This window comes from Maylandia zebra, linkage group LG11 (genome assembly GCF_041146795.1).
Source record: "Maylandia zebra isolate NMK-2024a linkage group LG11, Mzebra_GT3a, whole genome shotgun sequence".
NCBI lineage: Eukaryota > Metazoa > Chordata > Actinopteri > Cichliformes > Cichlidae > Maylandia > Maylandia zebra.
The window spans coordinates 17796880-17818396 of NC_135177.1; the positions used below are offsets into that span (position 1 = coordinate 17796880).

The 21517-nt window shown below is 40.8% G+C and overlaps 1 protein-coding gene across 4 annotated transcripts in view; it reads right to left on the reverse strand.

Annotated features, from left to right (window-relative positions):
• Window positions 1-2: 2 nt before the first annotated feature.
• The window catches only part of LOC101466766 (protein spire homolog 1), a 37078-nt gene continuing 15563 nt past the window's right edge, over window positions 3-21517 (reverse strand). Inside the window, exons 4-18 of one of the 4 annotated variants that reach the window (XM_076889896.1) lie at window positions 20634-20759; window positions 14141-14212; window positions 13741-13905; window positions 12638-12724; window positions 11964-12093; window positions 11304-11345; window positions 8106-8156; window positions 6965-7128; window positions 6774-6867; window positions 6393-6535; window positions 4311-4448; window positions 4024-4094; window positions 3869-3896; window positions 3295-3596; window positions 3-2745 (exon numbers count right to left, since the gene is read on the reverse strand). In XM_076889896.1, coding sequence (XP_076746011.1) covers window positions 2490-2745; window positions 3295-3596; window positions 3869-3896; window positions 4024-4094; window positions 4311-4448; window positions 6393-6535; window positions 6774-6867; window positions 6965-7128; window positions 8106-8156; window positions 11304-11345; window positions 11964-12093; window positions 12638-12724; window positions 13741-13905; window positions 14141-14212; window positions 20634-20759 — 1869 coding nt within the window. In that variant the 3' untranslated portion in view covers window positions 3-2489. The remainder of the gene's footprint in view (window positions 2746-3294; window positions 3597-3868; window positions 3897-4023; window positions 4095-4310; window positions 4449-6392; window positions 6536-6773; window positions 6868-6964; window positions 7129-8105; window positions 8157-11303; window positions 11346-11963; window positions 12094-12637; window positions 12725-13740; window positions 13906-14140; window positions 14213-20633; window positions 20760-21517) is intronic. The other 3 variants (XM_004541594.3, XM_004541595.3, XM_004541596.3) reach the window with 3 other exon arrangements.

The window sequence follows — 21517 nt, forward strand, 5'->3', positions numbered from 1 at the left end:
GGTCAGCTATTGCATTACAGTTTATTGTTTATACTTGTCATTTGTTGCACTCTCTGCAGGGAGTTACAGCTTGAAGGTAATACAGACTGAAGGTACAAGCTACACTGTAGTACATGCATGATGCTGTCTGTCACACCGAGAGGTTTCTTCTGAAGACTTCGCAGCCCTCCTGTTCTTCACACATGGACAATTTCCCTCTCAGCTCTACAGCAGTCTCATTGTCAGCACTGTCATCTTTGAGGCAACACACCTGAACGTTAGAACAAACCCTTTGAAACGATGTATGTACAGTAACAGCAGACGACTGTTCAACAGATGAGAGCGATAACAAAAGGCATCTTTTAAGGCAAAATATGAAAAGACGTGGAATGCGATGAAGTGTAAAATAAACATCCGGGCTATGAGGAAGTTATATCTCTCTGCCAGTGAGACTATGAATGACAAAAAAGAAATCATAAAGGCATTGTATTAACATTAACTCTGAGTGACTGAAAGCTGGGCAGCGTGCTGTTATTTTATGTATTATGATTCATCTTTGCAAACATACAGAAACAAATCATTAACTTGATTCATGGGAAAGCAAGAGCGTTGCATCAGTTTAAGGTATGTTTTGAAAAGATGCTGTAATGGACATATTTCAGGTAAAATACTTAAAGGCAAATCTGAACCATCTGGGTCATAGTAATGTCTGAAATTATTATTATTATTATTATTGTTACAGTCCTAAAATTGTGTTTTTCCTCAGTCAGCCTCTGAGTAGGAGTGAGGGGATCGCAGGTGAACTCAACATTTGTTAGATGTTTTGATTCCCTTTAATCAAAGATACTTTGCTTGTGCTTTTGCTTCTGCCTAGAAACAGGTGATGTCATTCAAATGCTTCCATTTCCAAGTCGGTATTTAATGATAGTTGGAGATTTTTGCCTATAGAAGCTCGTCAGGGTGCAAGCGTAACTTCACAACTGATCAAAACTGGTTCATCACAAAAGTAAGCTGGGATAGATTGTGGTGAGATCATAATTTTAGACTGATTGGAGAATTAATTAATGTTATAACTTGTCTTTTGAAAAAGTTCAAATCAGCTTTATTTATACCACACAAATTAACAAAAAAAAGCACCTTAGAGACATCTGTGCATACCAAGTGGTGTGCAGTTTAAGAGATTTTAAAAGGCATTTACCAGTTAATGGTAGGGACTAGAAATCTCAATAACATAGCCTCAGCTGTGTTTTGACCTTTTTTCCCCCTAAAGCACCTTTGATAAGATATTTCTGAGAAAGGCAAAACTAAATAACTGGAGCACCACACTGCTGTCACTTATCCCTGATCGAAACCACCTGCACAGATCTGATCAAGTACATTTATAATATTTATTAGCATTAAACACTGATAAATGTTTTTCTTTGTTTTTCAGAGGGCTTATTTTAATCTCTATATTTTTGTTAAAATCCTTGTTTATCATATACTGGGCCTTGATGGAGCCAGATCAACTTTATTCTGATTGGCTGCCCCTCACAAACACAACGTTTGCATGAGCTTTTGACTCCGAGAGATTATTTAGACATAGGCTGGTATCAGTATTTGAAGCGTGGCAATGTTTAATATATTACAACAATCTATAGATGGCAAAATAAAAAGCATGACAGGAGTGTTTTAAAGAACTTTGATCATTGTCTAATTACACATGAATATTTCATTTTAACAGAGACTGGAGCGCTTGAGGTGGTCTTCCTCCATTAGCAAGACCACTGCATAAATCAATAACTACATCAGGTGACATATTTATTTAAGGAGTTATTATTTGGCACTATAGTCAACATAAAAGCAGGTGATATTTCTCTTTGTGTAGCAACCTTTGGAGGAAAATAAAACGGGTAATTTAGCTTGAATTCCTCAAGGAAGCATGGTTTCAAGAGCGCTGTCAATAGCAGAGAGGAGTGAGAGTCTCCCTGAGCATCATCAGCAAAAGTCTGAACTGAAAACAGAGGGTGACATTTTATCGAGTAATTATTTACTGTACATACATGTAAAAAACTAAATTATAGCCCATACAAAATGTACAGTTTTATCTTCTTTTTGATGACCGTCACTCTTCGTTTACAATACGATCGCTTTTCTGTTTTGTGCTTTTTATGTGAACGCGAGTTTAGGTGGAGCAGACCGTGGCACCATCATGGAGGAAGGAAGTCAGTCCCCTTTGCACTTTGTCTCTGTTGAGTCAAATGCCTGTGTCCACACATTAAAGGTATTTCTGATATATTGATGATATTATTAAAAAAAAAAAAACACAAAAAAGACTGGCAGATCTACAGTACTGTCTAGAGAAGCTGATCACGATCAGGACACAGCAGCCAGAAACCTCACTATCCACCACCAAGGTTCTTACAGCCATTCAGGCAGCCTTCTCCGACTCACGTCCACTAATACAGTAAGATCATATCCAGTGTTGTGCCATTGGAGCTGGAAGCAGCCAGAAGGAGAGATACAGAGTTTCAGATTTCACTGATTGTTCGTTCAGAGGGATGGTACTCCTCCCTATCTTTAGGGGAGGACATGTAGAATGACTGTGTCTTGCGTTTTAAGCGAGCCCTCTTGGTGGCCAGTGACAGACTGTGTTTGCTGGAGGCGATTATGTCACAGATGAACTTCTTGCAGTCCACACAGACCTCCATGGTAGCCCAGTCCTCCGTCAGCTCTGGGGGAAGCTCCAGTTCTTCATGAGACTTTAAAGAGCCGTGCTTCGAAAACCTACAGAGACAGAAACAGCAGAGGAGCTCGGCTTGAACGGGAGCGAAACACAACATTGTTTTGATATATTAACAATGTGAATTAGCTTTGGTTTCAAATTATCTAAAATGTGCATTCATAGCTAACTTAATCCATGGGATATCAATTAAATGTGTTTAAAAACAAAAAAACACATGAAACAACTCATCCTGAAAAGACTTAATGAAAAGTTCAGTCATGCATGATAATACAGGTAAATTAAATCCAAACTTCATGATTGTCTTGCTGCTTTTCTGATAAGGACGCTGAATAATTTGGTAAAGTTTGACAATCAGCCAAGCAGTTTCTGATGTGGTAGTTGCAATTTTATCCACTAGATGTCAGCAACACCCAACAAATCTTCTGACTGAAGAGGACACGCTGTACCAAGCAGTAGTAGCTACAATGAACAAGGCCTTTACTTTGCATTGTGTGTGCAGTTTGTGATGACGAACACGAGATGTATGATCTCCTCCTTTTGATTATTGCACTGCTATTTCTAGTTTGAATAGTGTTGTTCATAGCTCTTACTTAGACATAGTCTTCTGGATGCTGTGGCGCTGTGGGTTACTGGAGGACTTGTCAGTTTTAGCAGCTGCTGCTGTTGTCGCTGCCCCAGGAGCTTTTCTGGGACCTTTAGATGCTCCTTTTGCAGGTTCTTTCAAAGCGGGGGATGCAGCAGCCCCTCCTGGTTTAGATGGACCTGGGGCTCCAGCCACTGACAGTCCTTGTCCTACAGAAGCCATGGCACTTATTCTCTCCCTGGGGAGAGTGTTGGTGGAGCCAATGGAGTAGATGGGCAAGCTGGAATAAGGTTTGGATGGCAGCCGCATCTGTCAGAGATGGAAGGCATGTATGAAAGAGATAAAACTTCCTCACAATGCGTATGGAAGCACAGTAATGATGCAAAACAAGAGAGAAGAGTGTCGTCAGTTTGAATTTGGTTGATTGGGAAGCAATTAGCCAAAGATCAGTGACCACCATTTGCCACATTAGGAAGTATCTTACACTATTTACTTATTTATTTTAAAGAGGTCCACTTTATTGTCACCAGCACAAAGATGTGATACTGCAGAAGAGGACTTATTTATCCCACGTGCCTTACCTTTTTGCAGCACTGTGCGCACACAGGCCTGCAAAGAGACGATTGACAGAAGTTACAGGAGAAGGAATAAACGAAAGCAGCCATAGATCCTTAAATAATTATAAACAGAAGAGTATTAATGAAAAAGATGAAGATAATCATCTGAAATTGTTTACTTTTTGCAGAACTGGCAGGTGTAGGACCAGGTGAAGAAGGAAAACCTTTTGGCTCGACAACAGAAGCAAAGCTGCAACAGAAATATAGAGATCGCAGTAAATATAAAGAAGGTATTTGGAACCAAAAAAACATTTTTCTCAGGATAAAAGTTATACTGTTTCCCTAACCCACTTATGGTGTTATAATTTAACTGTGCTCATTTAGAAAGAGTAAGTAATCCCTGTTTATTAAAGAGAGATTACTTCTTTATAATAGAATTAGCCTAGGCAATAAAAAGATGTATTACCTTCCCCTTCTTCATGGCATTGTAGATGTCTTTGTACTGCTGGAACTTCTCCAGCTCTGCCTTCACCAGCACCTGTCTGATGTGCATCACTTCCTCCACCGTCAGAGACAGACACTCCACAGGAAAACAAAACTCCTCCTGCAGCAACAACAAGAATTATACGCACAGCAGTCAGTGGACCCAGCAGACTCAAAACACAGGACTCAGTGTTTTTCATTCAGCATACACATGCACAACTCTCCTGCACCTTTAAGAGCACTGAGAGTGGGTCCAGGCTACAATTGGGTCATAAAAATATCCTCATTGTTCAGTGAAAGAAACGGCAGCTCAGAGTAGAATCGTGATGTGGGAAAAACAGTGAACACTTTTTTCCTGCAGCAGTGCCGAGAAATAGTGTTCACAAAGCGTGCAATGATTGTCTTCAAGAACTGGCTAAAAAAAGAGAATTTCTTTTTATATTTGTTATCCAGCTGGAAGCAGCCATCAGAACATGATACACTCATAAGGGCATAAGGGATGGACATGGTCAGCAACAATACTCAGGCAGGCTGTGGCATTAAAACAATGCTCAGTTGGTCCTAAGGGGCAAAATGTGTGCCAAGAAAATATCCCCCAAACCATTACACCCTCAGCAGGCTTAAGTATTTATACAGACATTGTGGCAGCAGAAACAGAAACTCGTCAGACCATGCGCCGTTTTTCCAACCTGTTCTTCTATTGTGCAATCTTGGTGAGCCAGTGTGAATTGGGCCCTCAGTTTCCTGTTCTTAGCCCATAGGAGGGGCACCTAATGTGGTCTTGACCATGTCTACATGGAACTCAAGGAACAAAGAGAGCAATATTAAATAAGGGGAACTCCTAGATGACTGTGGTTTTATTGTAAGGGGAGGCTGTATATGTTTGTAGCCACAAGGTGTGTTTGTCTGCTACTCAGGGCATCCTCAGGGCCTTTGTAACAGTCGCACATTATGAATCCTTGATTGACTGCTGAAGGACAAGTTAACGCACCGTGGTTCTTCCCATTTCTCTCTGTTACCAGAAACACAGAGGAGAGGAAACTTCAAATTCACTTTTTAGTGTTCAGAAACATGAAAAAAAGAGATCTTTGATCCTATGTTCGTCTTTCCTGTTACTTCCTGTAAACGCTCTGACAGTTCTTTGTTAGTTCTATGTTGCTATACGTTTGAGCCACTGTGTTAGATATCCAAAGCAATGTCCTCAGCCTGCTCTAGGTGAATGATATCTAGTGAAGAATTAGGAGGATGAGCAGCTACAGTTATTATGACGGGACAGACTGATGGGAGACGGGCAAACCTCGGCCGAGTCTCTTCGAAGGATGTAAACCTTCCTGCACAGAGCAAAAAGTGTCTTCACCAACCCCAACACAAACACCTCGATAGGGTTGGAGCTCCACAAAGGGCACAGAGTAGAGGGAGAAGGGTGGAGAAGGAAGGGAATCCAGGAGTGATGTGAGATTTCGATTCCAACCTGAGCAAGAGAAGGTGGAGGTGTGTGTGTGTGTGTGTGTGGGAGGGAGGAAGAACAGAAAGCCTGCAATTTAACAGAGATACAGGGACTCGATGGTTCTGGTAAAAGAAGGAGGGAAGAAATCCTGAGAAAGGGGCAAACAGAAGAGAGATGACAGCATGTGTGTTTAGTTTCAATCCTTCCTCATTTCCCTACAGATCTTGATGCTCTACGTACTTATCTCGTTCTCCCTCTGCTTCTTTTGATTATTAAGTTATTTGACCACACTGGACACTGACAGCCACTGGAACAAGTCAAAACAGCAATCGATGGAATATCCTTTGAAACTAACGCATTAGTAGATTTGTTTTTGATTTCAATCTGGTCCAGTTGTGACTCTCTTCCAAAGTGTGTCGTTTGTCTTGTCTTTCTCCCCTAACCCCCCAATCAGTCGTGACAGTTGGCTGCCCCTGTAGTGTATTTAACTTATAACATAAAGCGCCCTGAGGTGACTGTTGTTGTGATTTGGCACTATATAAATAAAACTGAATTGAACTGAACTGAATCCTATTTCCAAATGTTTATTTTTAAATGATACACGAAGCTCTGACTCACCAGGGACTTGGAGCTCTGCTTGGAGGGCGGCTGAAACGGTCGGACATTTGTGGGCGTTTCCTTCTCAATAGAGTGTCTTCTCTGGGGGGTCTTACGCCTCTCTGGTTGAGGTGTAGAGGAGATGGGCAGGAACATGGGTGGAGCTGGTGTTCATAGATAGAACGTAAGAGAGAGAGAGAGAAAAAAAGAGCAAGTTTAACTGCAAAGAAGCAATTGATTGGTTAATCTTTAGCTCAAGACCTACTGATTATAAATAATCTTTCAAATGAAAAGACTTTGGGAAACGTGACTGGCAAGGCTGCAAGATTAAAAGCCATCGATCACTGCCAGCAGATAGCTTAGTTAAGGAGGCAGGGGGCGTCGAAAGGCTTCCTGACTCACTTTTCTTCCCCAGCACAGATTCTGGGGAAGTGTCATCCATCAGAGATGTCGCCACGCTGGAGCTGCTCGCTGATTTGCGTCCAACAATCTCATCCTGAATGCACAGAATACACATGCACTTCAGTCGTCACTTTTTCTGCACAAAGTAAATGCATCTAGGAAAAATAAAATTCTAATACACAGAAACGCACTTCAGAGTCAGAGCTGTCCAGTTCAGCGAGGCTGGGAGCCTTCAGGAGCCGCTTTCTCTGAGGAACTGACTGAGATCCAGAGGATTCGACTCTGGGTGATCCAGATCCGTTGGTGAGAGACAAAGAGCTGGATGTCCTCCTGCCCATACGTGGGCTGAACTCATCTGCATAGAGCCACACAGGAGAGTGTCATTCAGACACAGCAGTTGAAACGAAACCCAAAACACATCCTCTCTGGATTCTTTGCATCCAAACAGGTTATACTTTGCATCTTTCTTTTACTATCCCATTTGTTATATGGGGGAACAGATTTTTCAAGTTGTAGTGGGTTTCAGTGGGTGGTGAGGTGAAAGGATGCAATGAATGATGTTACAGAGGACTGAGTTTTGAGAGTCGCCGAAAGGTTAAAGAGGTTGGCGAAGGTTAAGTTTTTCCTAAGGGGAAGCATAGGAGCAGGGCGGTGTTACACGCAGAGCATGGATGCCTTCTTCATGAAATATTTAAACTGTGGACTCCTAAAAAAAAAAGCTTCTCTCCCATATCAACCCCCAGGGAACGTTTTTAGGGAAAGCTAAGTCCTTGAAACCAAATTTCCCAATTTACTAAACAGACACTCTTTACTGGCTAAAGTCTAAAAGTAGAAAAGACAACATTAAAATCAACCACCTACAATACCAAGCTGCCTGATTCTGACTAATTTCTGGGTAAAGCAAAAAGACAACCTGATGAGAGGGTTTGGAGGCAGGGAGTATGGGAAAAGCAGACAAGCGAGTGCTGCAAGAGACAGATAAAAAACACAGCTGATAGGATTGGTGGGAACCCTGAAACTCTCCTTTCTCCCTTCAGCCTCTTGTTTGTGGGAAAAGCATCCACATGAGCTCATCGTCTCAACACGAGCTCTGTTCCTGCTGCCCAGTCTTTTTATGACCAAAGATTCCTAAGAACCTACATCACCAGTTTTTCTCTATTCAGCCATCATTCTAAACCCTTTCTTTGTTTCACCCAAGTCTCAGCATTCACATATTCAAAAAGAGGAGATATTAGTTTAAAGCTGGCGGGCAGGGGGGAGACAAAACAGACAAGACCATTAGGTTAAAATGCAAACATGGCCTTCCAAACCACAGCATTGCTCATACGTTACCTATTCCAGTACGGAATAAATCCTGCGGCATACTGCGAGTTTTGCCGAAACCTAAAAGGGAGACCTCCTTTAATAAGATGGCTACAAGTAAATTGACCACTCAGTACACCTGCCGTTTATATCCAAATAAAATGGAGTGACTGAAGTAGTAAACAGATTTGTGTTTGACAGAATACTTTGGGATACTTTGTGTACGTGTACAGCTACAGGGAAATGGTCTGTTGTCTGGATTACATCATGAAACGTATAACTGCTCAATGTTAAAATACTGACCCTACAAAGGAGTCATTTTGATTCTAAAGTATTTAGTGCAAAATCTGATATTAAATGTTTTTATTTTGTCTATAAAATGATTTAAAATAGACATGGTTTTTAACATATTATCTGTCTTTGTGTGGGTTAGAAGAAGTTTAGTATCACTCTCATGTTGCCTGGCTAAGTCAAGATGGTTCAGCTTAGTTCAGCATAAAGGCCACAGCTTTCAGTTCAGTTAAGGTTTCATTTGATTTTTTTATGTCTAATGTTTAAGCATCTTAGCCATGCTTCAGATCAACGACATGACCAGGGTGTAGCCCAGCTCTCGCTGTATGGTAGATGGAATAGGCTCCAGAGAGAGAGAACTCCAGTGATCGACTGGTCCCCTACTAGCAGGCACTCAGAGATAGAGGGGTAAAAGACCTTCCTTTTAACAAGAAGTGACCTCCAGCAGAACCAGGCTCGGGGAGGGGCAGCACATCTGCTGTGTAGTTTTGCAGTAAATAGAACAAACACTTGCATTGCATACCATGCAAGAGTTCTGATTTGAGAGTTTGGTTTGTTTGGGATCATTGTCATGCTGTCAGCCAATTTCTAGCTGGTATTGGATGGTGGATCAAAAATTTGTGGTGTTTTTCTTTGTAATTCCATCAATTTTAACAAGATTTTAAAAACACTGTCTGGAATGCAGCACAAAACCATGACAGAGCCTCCAACGTGTTTTACAGATAACTATGAACACTCGCGGTTTTACGTCCCTCCTCCTGAAAATGTCAGATTTTCAAGTTTCATTCATCAGACTTATTTCTACTGATTTTAAGTCCAGTCCTTGTATAATTTGGCAAACCTACCTGCCATTTCTCCCAGTTTCCCTTCTTTAAGAATGGTTTCTTAACAGCTACCCTCTGTGTCAGGTCTTTGCCAGCGTTATGTAATTTATTCTAGCGTTATGTAATTTGAAACATCACTCCCATTACGGATCGATTAAGTTGACATTTTCCTTTCAATTTTTTGTAGGGGACCCCAGGGAGCCAATCAAATTACCCAAGTCACACCCTTGTTGCTAATCTAATCACCTGCTGACTCTAGCATTAAACAGAAGCACAGAGAGAGTGGCATCAACCTTCTCAACTAATGCACAACTACAACAAAATACTTAATGTCACATTTTAATGACAATTTAATTAGAACCAAGCAGCACCGCCTGCTCACGTTGCCTTTAAAACAATAAGCTATCACGAAGGCCCAACGCTGCGCGCAGCGACATGATACCTCACTGAGACTTGTGATCACAGCATTTAATCTCATGAAATCTATTTCCCCTTAGCCATACTCATTAATTTGTCAGCGGGAATGTAAAATCCCCACAAAGTACAGAGTTATCAATATGGTCACATCATATGGGAATGAGTGATTATACAGGGAAGGTTTTACACAGGTCAACAGACAACACAAATGAGGGAGCTGTTTTGAGAGACACTGGCTTCAGTAGGAGAGAAAGTGGAGCACAGGATTATTCTAAATTGGCCACCTGAGCACTATTCCCTCATCGCAATCACAACACTATCTCCAAATTTGGAGACAGTGTTGGGCATGTTCCACTGCTGGTAGCCTGTAGCTCGTCATCTTAGACTATATATTTTACTATGCTGTGCAGAGCATGTGGCTGCGCACCGGTCCACCTGCGCACTGGCTCGATTCTGCAAAGTCACTGCTGCACACGAAAGACTCTTTTGTATAGATTCTTGGAGACGTTGACGGTGTCACGTATGCTTTTGGCTGTTCCTTGCCAACCCTTGATTAGATAGCTGGCAGCTCATTTCTACTGAAGTTTCACATTATAGAGGAACCTTTAAGAAACTAAGTGCTTGGAAAAGGTGACACTTTTCCCAAGAAGCAACAGCAGGAATATTTTTCAGGAGGTACAGGAATTTCATGAAGACTGACTAGAATAAACTGTTTCCTCAAGGCTGCAATCATTTTAACAGCCAACAGTATTTTTTCTTTTTAAAAAAGAAGAAGATGTTGTTTGTATAGAAAGCAGTGATGTAATTTTACCATCCTTCCTTCAGAACGCTACATGCAAAAAAAAAAAAAAACAGCAACATTGTGAATAAAATTCTTCTTGTTTTGTAGCACCTCTAAACACTTTAAATATCTCAGTCTGGCTGTGAGGCGATGTAATCTCTTCCAATCGAAGACATGTATTACACAAAGTAAAGATTCCTTTTATGACAAATGAAAGGCAGTGAGTTTTGAACATAAGCTCATTTTTTGCTGGTCTGTAGGATAAAGTCACATCAAATACTTTTCAAGATTTCTTTTAAATGATCTGTTCATATATTTTCTATTATTTTTTGAATTTTCTTTTGTTTTGCACACTGAAATATAAGGCAAAGTTTGAACATGAAGACCTTTTTTTTTTAAATATTTGAGATCACATTGAGATCAGTGTGTGCTAAAATATGAGACTTTACAGGACCGATTGTTTGTTTTCCTCATATTTTAACTAGCCAATACTCAGACAGGTTCAGGAGGTTTTTATCTTTAAAGGTTTTCGAGATTTTCATGTTCAAGCTTTGCCTCAGGTTTCAACGTGCAAAAAATTGGTCTGAACGTTCATTTGATTTCCCTGGTTTTAAGGTTAACAAGTTTAAAGCATGGCCTGTGGATGTAGTTCAGCATGCCACTCATGTCACCTCGCTCTCATCAGCATCCTCCTACTGCCCAGTGTCCCACGGGTCCATTTTTCACCTCCAAAGGAGGCAATCACCAAACGATGAAGCACAACATGAAATGTGTGTACAATATGCAGATTGATGCATTAAAAGTGTGTATCTGTGTCTGTGTGTTTGTTCGTGCTGACAGAACAGATGAGCAGCCACAACAAAGCGGGGAACAGAAAGTGATGAAAAGCCAGGTAAGCAGCGAGGGAGACTTTACCTGACGCGTCAAAACTGAAAGACATGCTAAGTGGCCGAATTACTGCAACGAGAAACGTCATGGACAGTTATTGTTTGTGATAGAGGCACATCAAGTCAAGACTTACTACTGTACATACAAGAAGTTGGTATTTAGTGAGAAAAGAATTGAAATGGCATGCTTATTGTCTTATTTCAGATCCCAAAGGTTTCATTGCTTTCATGACGAGCAATAAGAGGATTTTTGAATAAGTCAGCCAATGGGGAGACACTGCAGACAACACAGTACTGGGTTCAGTGTGTTAATAGAAGTTGCAGACACTTAGCATTATTGTGGCATACGACTTATACTCTGTTGCAAACAATATAAGCCACAAAACAATAATAGGCATTAGTTGCAACACAAATATGAACGGTTAGGCAGCAGCAGCTACAATAGCACAGAGCATAGGCACAAAGTAGGAACATATAAAAGAACAGAAACAGCTCAAAGTAATGAAGCTAGTGCACACTTCTTATGTGATTCTGAGGTGCAGGCATCAGATCCATACTTCAGCTTAAAACGTCTTAAAATTTTAGAGCGAAGTATGGTTGCATGTGTATGGGAGTGTGCACGTGAGTGTGCACTAACGGGACTAAAAGATACCAAGAGCAGGGACAATGAAGTGGGACACCTCCTTACCCAGCCTTCCTCTGCGGACCTCGTCAGGAGAGACCGGGCGAAGTTTCCGCTCTGCTTTGATCTCCTCCAGGATCCGCTCGTGCAGCGTGGGAGGAGGCTGAGTCTGTGGCTTCAGCTTCCGAGCTGACACCTAAGTAGTGTGGGTTGATGATGGGTGGCACAGAGTGAAAAAGGGAGCATACCAACACTGACACAAATGTACAGGGCTGTAGCCCGCAGGCCTGCTTCTCTTCGCCTCTTCGGGTCTACTTTGACTGATTGTTCACCTGATTGCTGAGAGATGAGAGCACTGCTGAAAAAGCAGCCTGCTAATCCTGCTGCAAGATTGATATCAGCACAGAATCCATTATTTCTCCAAATTCAGGCTGCAGTGAGACGTGAACACCCGTGTGCTTTACAGAGTCTGAATTTACAGTCGATCACATGTAGTGGAAATAGTCAAGTCTAATCATCGGGATGATTTTGGCTTTAGCAACAGCAAATCAACCTATAAACCATCTCCTGACATGAGAGTCACAGTGTTTCCCACAAATAACACCAGGTTAGAAGCAGGAAATGTCTTTGTTAAAAATCCTTATTTTTTCAGAGTGTTTACTAATTTGCAAATGTGTAGAGGGATTATGGGTTTAATCTCAGTTTTAATGTTTAAATCAATCAGATTTGTTAGTACTCACAGGATTGAGAGGGGGTCTGGACCTGATGAACTCCAGGATGACTTCATGAGCACTTTTCTTTAATCTTGGTGGGATGTCTCCATTGACCTGAAGCAAAGGAACAATTGGTCTGCTTATATTAGCTCAGACAAACGCTGCTTCTTTCAGGAGGTCATTTACTAGATGGAGAACATGATGGACGGAAAAATTAAATAATCCAAACTCAAATAAAAAAAAAACCACAATATCAAAAAAAGTATATATGGACATTTTTAAATTTTCTGTTGCAAGACAACCAAACCCAAGACCACATACATAAGGCTGAGATTGATGATTATTTTTAATTATCATCAAGGCTGTCAAATTTTCCAGCGTTGTTCTCAGAGCCCAAGAAGTTTAATCATGCTTGGGTCATCTGACAGTCAAAAAACTAGTAATATTCAATAATGGTTCTAATATAAAAGCAGCAACTCCTCACTGCTAAATAGAAAGACTTTAATCAGCGATCACAATAGTTACAAAATATTATTTGAAGTTTTCAGTTTTGCTATGAATAATGCCAAATGGAAGAGTAAAGTCATGCATATGCAAGTTTACACCAAAGCAACCCGTTATGGTACCGTTTTCTGGAGCATTTCATTAAATGATTTGAACTGTGGTGGTGTGTTTTCTAGATGTGGACTTACACAACAACTTCAGGTATCACACTGAAGCCTTAAAAGACTAAAAACAAAAGTCAACAGTATACTAAAAAAGTGATTATTTGCCCTCGTAAACATGAAGCCATGTTTGAGTAAAATGCAGCTGAAATATATAAAATCAAAGGTTTATTTATTTAAATCATTAAGGAAAATATGTTTGGTATAAAAAGAATCTAAAACAATCAAGTGAAATTTCCATTGACTAGATGCCATTAAATGTAACATAGCATTTTATGAGTGTATGCAGTCATCATTTCATCACATTAGTGAAAGTCACAGTTATACAGTATCCAATAATAATCAATGCAACCTTATGATTTTCATGAAGCAAGCGTTTCCCTGCTGGATCAAAACAACAGTGCAGCACTGAGTGCAGCATTCGAGTAATATTTTCAAAGCTGCAACACGTGTTTTGACACTGACCATGACTTTACGTAGTTTGTAGCGTTTGGACCTGATGTCATCCATGAGCATCTCATAGGGAGTGAGCTGGTACTCAATAGGCAGAGGGTTGTACTGACGCTCCTGCACCTTCTTCAGCTTGACTCCTTCACGCAGGTCCCTCATCACCTGAACCCAGAATCGAGCCTGAGAGGAGAAGAACTAGTGAAAGAGGAACCCAGTGTAGAAAAGAGAGGCTAGCCTCTGCTTGCACACAGAACAGGGAAACAGGGCGCCATCATCATGTGCAGTGGCCATATCAATCTCAGCATGGTTCCTGAGAAGTTCTTTGATTACTGTGTGTTTACCGTGATATATGAATTCATGGAGATATCTTCACGTGAACATTTGAGGCTACAGCCAAAGGTTGAACATTGCATACCCAGTCAGCATTCTGTAACTCGTTCAGGTCTCGGCCAGGCTCCTCTGATGACTCCTCCATCTTACGGAGGTTCTGGTGAAAAAGAACAAGATCAAATATAAAAAGTGCTGTTTTGGTAAATAACAAGACATGTTCCCATATGTAAGCTGTTAAGTGGCTTCACTCAAATAGCTTTGAATTCACAGCTACACAAATCTTTATTTCTCTCATGCTGCCTGTTATGCAGCTCCTGATGTTAGTCTCTGGCTTCAAACAATCACTATTAGTTCCAGACTTTTAAAGATCCCCCTCTGTAAAATCATAGTTTTCTTACTGGAAAGTTTCACAGAAACTCAAGCTGTAAGAACTGTAAGCTTAATGCATATCTTTATTATTATTATTATTGGAAAATAATAATAATTTAAGACATTATAATTTAATAATTTAATAATTTGAGACATTATGACAAGAAGTATGAAGTATGGAAGCAAGTCCCCTTTAATGCTCCCCTTTAACTTTTATATTAACAGGATGAGACCATAACAAGCTTGTAAAAAGCAGTAGACAGACTGAAAATGTGTTTCCTCTGGTTAATCTTTGCAGTGATGCTGTCCTGATCATGTCACCGGAGGGGAAAGTTTGGTAAGACAATCACGGGAGTTTGCCCAGCTGACTGCCGAGTTAAAACCTCAGGCCACAGGGGAAATTAGAATTCACCATCATCCTACGGGGGCACAGCTGTGTTGACTGACTGCTTACATAATATCACTCGCAACAGGCTTTTTGGTGCATCACAAGTCAATATGTCTACAGTGCGTACAGTACTCCAATCAAAAGATAACAAGATGGTCCCTGATGCTTTATGATAGCCCATCAAAATAAATAACTGATAATCTAGCCAGTGAAGAGCATAACAACAGCTTAGTTCAACTGCTGTAAAACACCATTATCTCATTTGGATGGACAGCAAAACTCCAGATCAGATCAAAGCAACATATTTTCCATTCCACTTGAGCAGCTTCTTCCACGTGTTCTGCATTAATTAAATCATGAAAAGTAATCCACAATGTGAACGAAACCTTTTTGCTGCTAAAGGGGCCACAAAATAAAATATTCAGGGCATTTGCCAACTGCATGTAAAACCTTAGTAATTCTGCCTTCTGTTGATATTATTCATTCATTTTCTCTCTTAACAGCTGACAAGAAGCACGCAACCCTGAGCAAATAGGAGCACAAGTTGTCTGTGAATCACCACTAATTCAGTTGCTGTTCAGCAGCAGGAGGCATGTCTGTGGAAAGATATTTGGCAGCGATGTCTGGTAGCAGTGGTTGGATGAAGATGGACTTTTCTGAAATGTGTTTAACAAAGAACACCAAAACACACAAACAGGACAATGGGTTTGAAAGGAATTTAGGCACATTTGGTTCTTTACAGAATAATTACTGAGAGTCTACAGTTAGGTAGCAGGTATACGAGTCTGTACACGGACTAAACGCTGATTGATGTGTTTAGATTAAATAGGGATGAATCTATATGTCATTAGGGGAAATGGCAGATGCCGCTCATTTTATGCTGCTGCTTCTTATATCAGCTTACTATTAATTCTTAGGGCCAAATTTCTTTAACGGGCCAAAATAGCTAAAATAGCATCATTTTTACTTAATCACAGTTAATTTCACCATCAAGCACAAACAAAATAAGACATGCTTTTGTTTTGGTGCTAAAAGTTTGAGCAATAAACAGTAAAGTGCATATTGCAAATGTATCCATCATTTTTGCCTTAAGAAAGAAAATCCTGAAAAAACATTTGCAACAGCTTCAGCACAAAAATCTGTGAGTTCCCATCTTTTACATGCAAACTTGTCACTGTGCTCTCTTTGTAAGTACTGATAGTATTTTTTTTTTTTAATGCAACACATTATTAAATCTGCCCCTTATTGACTTCCTCTGTTGCATTTGCTGAATAGCCTAGATTGTATTCCTGCACAGTTGGCTATCCTATTCTATTTTTCTTGCCTCAAAGGACACTAGTAAGCAGTGTTGCCAACTCCTCAGTAAGGAAAATCGCTATTGGCTGTCCTAACAGTCGCTAGAAGTCGCTAAATGACATCATCGCCTAATTTGCATAATTGGTCATGCTAATGTAATTGCAACCTACGCTGTTGGAGAGAGAAATAACATCGTGAAAGAGAGATAAAGTCAGTAAAAAACGTCTTAAATCCATTTATAATTTATATCTTTTAGTAATTATTGTTTTTTAATGTCACAATTCCAACCCTGCTGCTTTATCCGGGCTTGGACCGGCAAAAGTGACCCGAAATAGGCACTCTGGTGGAGTTACTTTGTGTGTGTGTGTGTGTGTGTGTTTATAAATATTTTAAAACCTTGTGGTCCACAAAACAACTGAACAGTAAAAGAACTGACTGCATTACAGTCAGTTCTTTTACTGTTCGTTCCTGCGCGATTCATTTGCAGTTTGGACGCATAGGTTTGAACGTCTCCTGCCCTGATAGCAGCTGGGGGAGGACTATCCTCCGCCTGTGAGCGCTTTGGCATGGGCAAGGTGCCCATGGCAGCACCCGCTGCTTATTGAGAGTAAGAGCGATACGCGTTTTCACGTCAAAAAGTCATAAATAAGGCTCCAATAACACCAGAAGAAGTCGCCAGATTTGTCGCTAGTCGCTTTTTAGGAAAAAAAAGTCGCCCAAGGGGGTCTGAAAACTCGCTAAATATAGCGACAAAGTCGCTAAGTTGGCAACACTGCTAGTAAGGAATGTCTTAGCAAAAAACAGTATAATGGGTATTAGACAGGAGTGTACCTTGAAGTGGCTCGCAGATTTTCACTTGCTAGTGCCTCTCACATATATATGGGGTTTGAAAATATAACTGCTACTGGAATTGTTAATCTTACTTATGGTAAATAACTGTTAATAAAATCTGTTTACCATGTTAACTTTTTTAATTTATTTGTGGTGACATTTTGATGTTTAGCATGTTATGTTTACCATCTTGCTTTAGCACTTTAGCATGCTAAGGTCTTTTGACATTGCATGAGAAGAATGGCATAGGTGGTCACAATGACAATGCTAAGGTGATGTTTAACAGGTATATTATTCATAGTTTTAACTATTTTAAATATGTGTTAGCATTACTAAACTTGTTAATTAGCACAAAACAAAAAGTAGAGCTGAGGCTGATGGAAAGCTCATTCATTAGCATTAGCATTATAGGTTCCACACATGAGTTCTGTATAAATGGTACAACATTTTATGTGGTACAAGAACCATCGCAAAGCTATACAATGGACTCTAGTTCTTTTGGCACGTAAAAAAAACTGACTACAAGAAATACGTCTGTATGCTATTGAGTTTTAACAAATGACAAACACAGCGATGGTAACAACTTCAGTTTACAATTACTGCAACCCCCAACTTTCCTCAAATTTAAGTTTCTGTCTTAGCCTGTTCCACTCTGCAATAAAACTCTCCTTTCCTCAGAGTTGCGTAACTGACCTAATCCTCCCCTGTATTCATTCAGCTGCATTACACGCAGTGAAAGGGCAGCAGCAGTAGTGCATAGCAGGAAGGAACCCTGAGGTGAGACGTACAAACACATGCACACAGCTCCTTAAGGAAACTGTTCCAACCCACAGCTGAGCTCCAAAATGCTCCCAAGGAAAACAAAGTCCACAATGACTCCTGCCTGTGATCTTAATGGTTGGGTAGAAAAATAAAATAAAAACAGAGCAACGAGACATGACTTGAAATAAAAAAATGAGTCAATAAGACATCTTTGGTAAAAGAATCACGTTGTCAACTGGCATTACATTTGCTCTCAAAGACTTTTCTTTAGAAAGATTTAGAAAGATCTGCATTGTGTCTGTGCAAACCTGCTAATCATCGATCTCTAGGGAACATTATTAGAAATCACCTGCCAGGATCCCTGCCTACAACAGGCATTACACCAACAAAATGCTGTGGAGAGAATTAATCTTCGGTGGTATGAGAACAACTTGTTAAAATATTATGGTGCAAACCATCCAGCCACTACAATAGGACTGTTTTCATGATCATGCCAGGCTGAAGGCTAGCTATGAGAACCTGAACTCAGCACTCTTGGAAGACTGAGAGTCAGCATGTCTGCAGATTTAGTCATCTATGTCTGACATGCACGACAAACATGTCACTATTTTTTTCATGGTGGCTCACTTCAACCTGTCAGCTGGGAGGGTGTCAGTACATGGCATGTCACCCGCACACAGCACCCTTGCCTTACCAGTTTATATCAAAATTGCTACTGCAAGTGTTTTGCTCTTAATCATCACTGTCACCATAAATGTGTTGCTACTTTGTAACCTCATAGCTTGTTCTTGTATAAGGAAATCAGTAGTTTTATTTCTGTTCTCATTCTATTCCATGTATTCATGTATATTAGAATTAATGAGTGGCCCATAAAATGAAGACAATAAAATCTTCATTTTTAAAGCTGTGAGTCAGAATCATTTGTGGTTATATCACAGTATGAGTAATGTAGGTTGAGCACGCATGTATATTAATTCATTCGCTCTTTCCCCAGCCATTCCCACGGATGCCTTTCTGCATCAGCTGACTGCCTTCTGCGCTGTCACACAGTAAACAGGGCTTTCACACACATACTGTCTTCATGTCTTTGTGAGTCACATTCATGTGTATTGTAAGCTACAGTCAAGCCTAGTGATGGTGATATAACTAAAAACCATTCAGGTGGTTTATAAGAATCTTTGATACTTAAGATAAGATTTATGGTTGTTACATAAAAATTGTCTTCTCTGTCAATAGTTAGTTAGTTGTTCTCAGGGCTAGCCAAGTGGTCAGCTAAATAATTAGCTGTGAGTCATAACGTTATTATCCATCATTAAAAATTTAAGTTATGCAGATTTTCCTCCGTTTTGTCTTTTATTGCCTTTCTGACTTTTGGCTGACGGAAATTCTTGTTTAATTTGGACACAGCACAATTTGTCAATGACATCAGTCATCTTAGGCAGACAGCTAGCTTCCGAGCATGAAGAAATCTGTGAGCCAGTCCATCATCAAATTAGGCTGTAACAGATGAGGCTACATAGCTGCAGAACAGCCAGGGTGCCCATGCTGACCCCTGTACACCAGCAAAAGCATCAACAATGGGCGCGAGAGCATCAGAACTGGACCACGGAGCAATCAAAGAAGGTGGTTTTGTCATGGTCCGGGTGAATACGGGGTGTTTCCACTCTGCTGGGCTCCACCTTCAGACGGAGACTCCAATCAGCTTCCACACCTGGTTCCAATCAAGTCACCTGCATATAAGACCAGCGTTCACGACAGACCCCTGCCAGATCTTCTGCTAACACATGTTAGTGCTAGGCCGCCAAGCCCTTGCGAGAACTCTGGATTACTGTTTTTTCTCCTCACCGTGTTTTCTTTCCTTTTTCGCCATAGGACCCATCTGCCTGCCTCCCTGCTCAGCTCCCCACTCCAAGCCTATTCTGGATCTGCTTTGGACACTCCTCACTCGGAACCCCCTGGACACTCCCTCCTCGATTGACACTCCAAATCTGCGACGCGTAAGCCCAAACCACCATAGCCTAATCCTCCAGCTGTGATTCATTGAGACTACCACTGACTACTTTCCTCCTCTCATCATAGTGACTTCACACCTCCCTCCAAGCCGCTGCCCCCTTTCTCCATTCCCTGGATCCCTCTGTGGAATCCAGCCCTCAGAGTTTCTCGTTCACAGTTTTGCCTCACAGTTTTCCGCTCATAGCTTTCACAGTTCATAGCATGCATAGGTTATAGCATTCTTAGTTTTCTGTTTTGTAACTTCGCTCAGCTCTGTAAATAAACTCTGTGCTCACGCCCGTTTTGCCTCCCTCTGTGTCTGCATTTGAGTCCACACCCACTGCCTGGCCCTCTCGGCCGTAACAGGTTTGGTCTGAAGAATCACGTTTTCCTTTGCATCACATGGCTGGCCGGGTGCATGGCTGTGGCTAACCTGAGGAACACCTGGCACCAATGGGAAGAAAGGAAGCTGGCAGAGGCAGTGTGATGCTTTGGGCAGTGTTTCTTCTGGGTCCATGTGGATGGTACTTTTACACGTATCACCTACCTAAGCATCGTTACAGACCATGTACACTGTTTAATGGAAACAATACTCCCTTATGGCTGTGGCCTCTCTCAGCAGGATAATGTGTAACACAAAGCAGTAATGGTTCAGAAATGGTTTGAGGAACACAACCACACGTTTGAGATGTTGAGATATTTGAAATCTTGGCCTCCAAATTCCAAAATCTCAATCCAATTGAGCATGTGTGGGATGTGCTGGACAAACAAGTCCCACCTTGCAACTTGCAGGAGTTAAAGAATCTGTTGCTAACATCTTGGTGAAGATACCACAGCAAGACTCGATGGGTCAGGGCTGTTTTGACAGCAAAAGGACTCACACAATATTAGGCAGATAGCCATAATGTTATGCCTGATCTGTTTTATCATAGGACCCTACCTCTTTGGCACTCTTGATCTTCTCCAAGAAAGTGCGCAGCTCTCTGGTTTCTGTGTACAGGGCTCGGCACACTGCCTGGTAATGACTGGGCGCATCTGACACACTGGGTAGATGAGCTGTGCACAGCTAAAACAGAGGAAGCAAAAGGATTTTCAGTTCACACTTCACACAGCTGCACTGAAAGAAAATCAAAAACAACAATCAACAATACATTTTCGGTGACACACAATTCATTTCTAAATTTCACGCTCTTACATTCACTTCATTAAGTTTCAAGATTTTCTTTGTGATTTGTTTGTTTATTTGACAGCCTGATCAGGTTTTCAGGTCATTTAGGACTTTATTAATTGATTGATTTTGTGCTAAGACAATAACAAGCTATTATTTTGCAAAGCATTGTATTAGATCAGATAATTTAAAGTATAGCAATCTAACAAAAGCTGGCATGACAATGACAATAATTAATCTGACTATTTTGATTGCTGGTTTCACGGCTACAACAACAGCACGCGTTTAGGCTTTAAATGAAGTATAGATAGTCGTATCAAGCTAGCACTTAGCTAATGGAGCTCAGTGGCATTATATAAAAGCAAAATACCAACCAAAAGACACTTGTAAACAGCTGTTATTGACTGATGAACACAATTCACAAGACAGCTCTGCCTGAGGTCAGCCACACTGCTGCTCCACAAACACACACACAGCGATGACAAAATATGCCCTTGTTTCTCTCAGAGGAACAGAAGGTACCTTTGGCCAACGCTCTGCATGCTCTTGGCATCCGTTTGTCCAGACTGCAAAAATTTCACTAAACATGGAAAACACCAGACAACTGTCTCATTTTAGAAACTTTAACCTGCCAATAAGTGTGGGAGTAACAGAAA